Here is a 1365-nt window from a genome sequence, read left to right as displayed (position 1 = left end):
CGAGTCTCGGAGGGGGCAGCGGGGATCATGCCGGGGGGGCTGAGCCTCGGCATCGCTTTCTCCTCGCCCTCCATGGAGCCCGGACCTTTTCTACAATGACTTTCCCTGAGCTGAGCAATGGCAGCTTGAGTGGGAACCGGACGGGACAGGGCAGCCAGAGCGGTGCCAACCGGTCCTGGGGGCTGCAGGGTGAGGAGACCCCCGAGGGCAACGGCACCACGCTGACTTTTGCCTTGGACGTGCAAGCAGTGGGCGTCGGGGCCGTCTTCATCCTCTCGGCCATTGTGGGGAACATCTTGGTCATCCTCTCGGTGGCTTGCAACCGGCACCTGCAGACGGTCACCAACTACTTCATCGTCAACCTGGCCATCGCAGACCTGCTGCTCAGCACCACCGTGCTGCCCTTTTCGGCCACCTTGGAGGTGCTGGGGTTCTGGGTGTTCGGGCGCATCTTCTGCAACATCTGGGCAGCGGTGGACGTGCTGTGCTGCTCTGCTTCCATCATGAGCCTGTGCATCATCTCTGTGGACAGGTACATCGGCGTCAAGTACTCTCTGAAGTACCCCACAATCATGACTGAGAGGAAGGCAGGGGTCATCCTTGTGGTGGTCTGGCTCTCCTCCATGGTCATCTCCATCGGGCCACTGCTCGGATGGAAGGAGCCGCCACCACCTGATGAGAGCATCTGTAGCATCACAGAGGAGCCGGGCTATGCCTTGTTCTCCTCTCTCTTTTCCTTCTACCTGCCCCTCATGGTCATCCTGGTGATGTACTTCAGGATCTACGTGGTGGCCAGGCGGACCACCCGGAGCTTGGAGGCTGGGGTCAAGAAGGAGAGGAATAAATCCATGGAGGTGGTACTGCGCATCCACTGTCGCAGCGTGCTGGAGGAGCCTCTCTCCAGCAGCCGGAGCAAGGGGCACAACTTCAGGAGCTCCCTCTCTGTGCGGCTCCTCAAGTTCTCCCGTGAGAAAAAAGCAGCCAAGACTCTTGCCATCGTCGTGGGTGTTTTCATCCTCTGCTGGTTCCCCTTCTTCTTCGTCCTACCTTTTGGTAAGTGATCCAATTCCCCATCCCAGCCCCACAGCTTGTGGCTGAACCCCTGGGGACCTGCTCCTTGGATCAAACTTTCAGGGCATAACTCATTCATGGAGGCGAGGGATAGGGAACTGGCAGGAGAATAAATCAGCAATGAATTAATTCTATTAATTAACACTTGTTCAATATTTATTAATCAGAGCCATGTAATCAGTCAAAGTAAATAGCAAATGAATAAAATAGCAGCACAGTAATTGGTTTAATTAGCTCATTCTGCATTCAGCAGTTTAATTAACAAAGTTCAGGCTAAGGAGGAAGCAGCTCTGT

At 55.3% G+C, this 1365-nt stretch overlaps 1 protein-coding gene across 1 annotated transcript; it reads left to right on the top strand.

Moving 5' to 3' along the window:
- Nucleotides 1-95: 95 nt before the first annotated feature.
- On the top strand, nucleotides 96-1053 carry LOC104269086 (alpha-1D adrenergic receptor-like; the record flags this gene model as incomplete). The annotated part of the gene is made up of 1 exon (XM_009867982.1): nucleotides 96-1053. A coding segment is annotated over exon 1 (958 nt), but the record flags the coding sequence as incomplete, so codon positions are not given.
- Between the last annotated feature and the right edge of the window lie 312 nt (nucleotides 1054-1365).

This window comes from Apaloderma vittatum, unplaced genomic scaffold (genome assembly GCF_000703405.1).
Source record: "Apaloderma vittatum isolate BGI_N311 unplaced genomic scaffold, ASM70340v1 scaffold22314, whole genome shotgun sequence".
NCBI classification, from domain to species: Eukaryota; Metazoa; Chordata; class Aves; order Trogoniformes; family Trogonidae; genus Apaloderma; species Apaloderma vittatum.
Note: the sequence above shows the minus strand (reverse complement) of the source record. Positions and strands in the feature narration are given on the sequence as shown.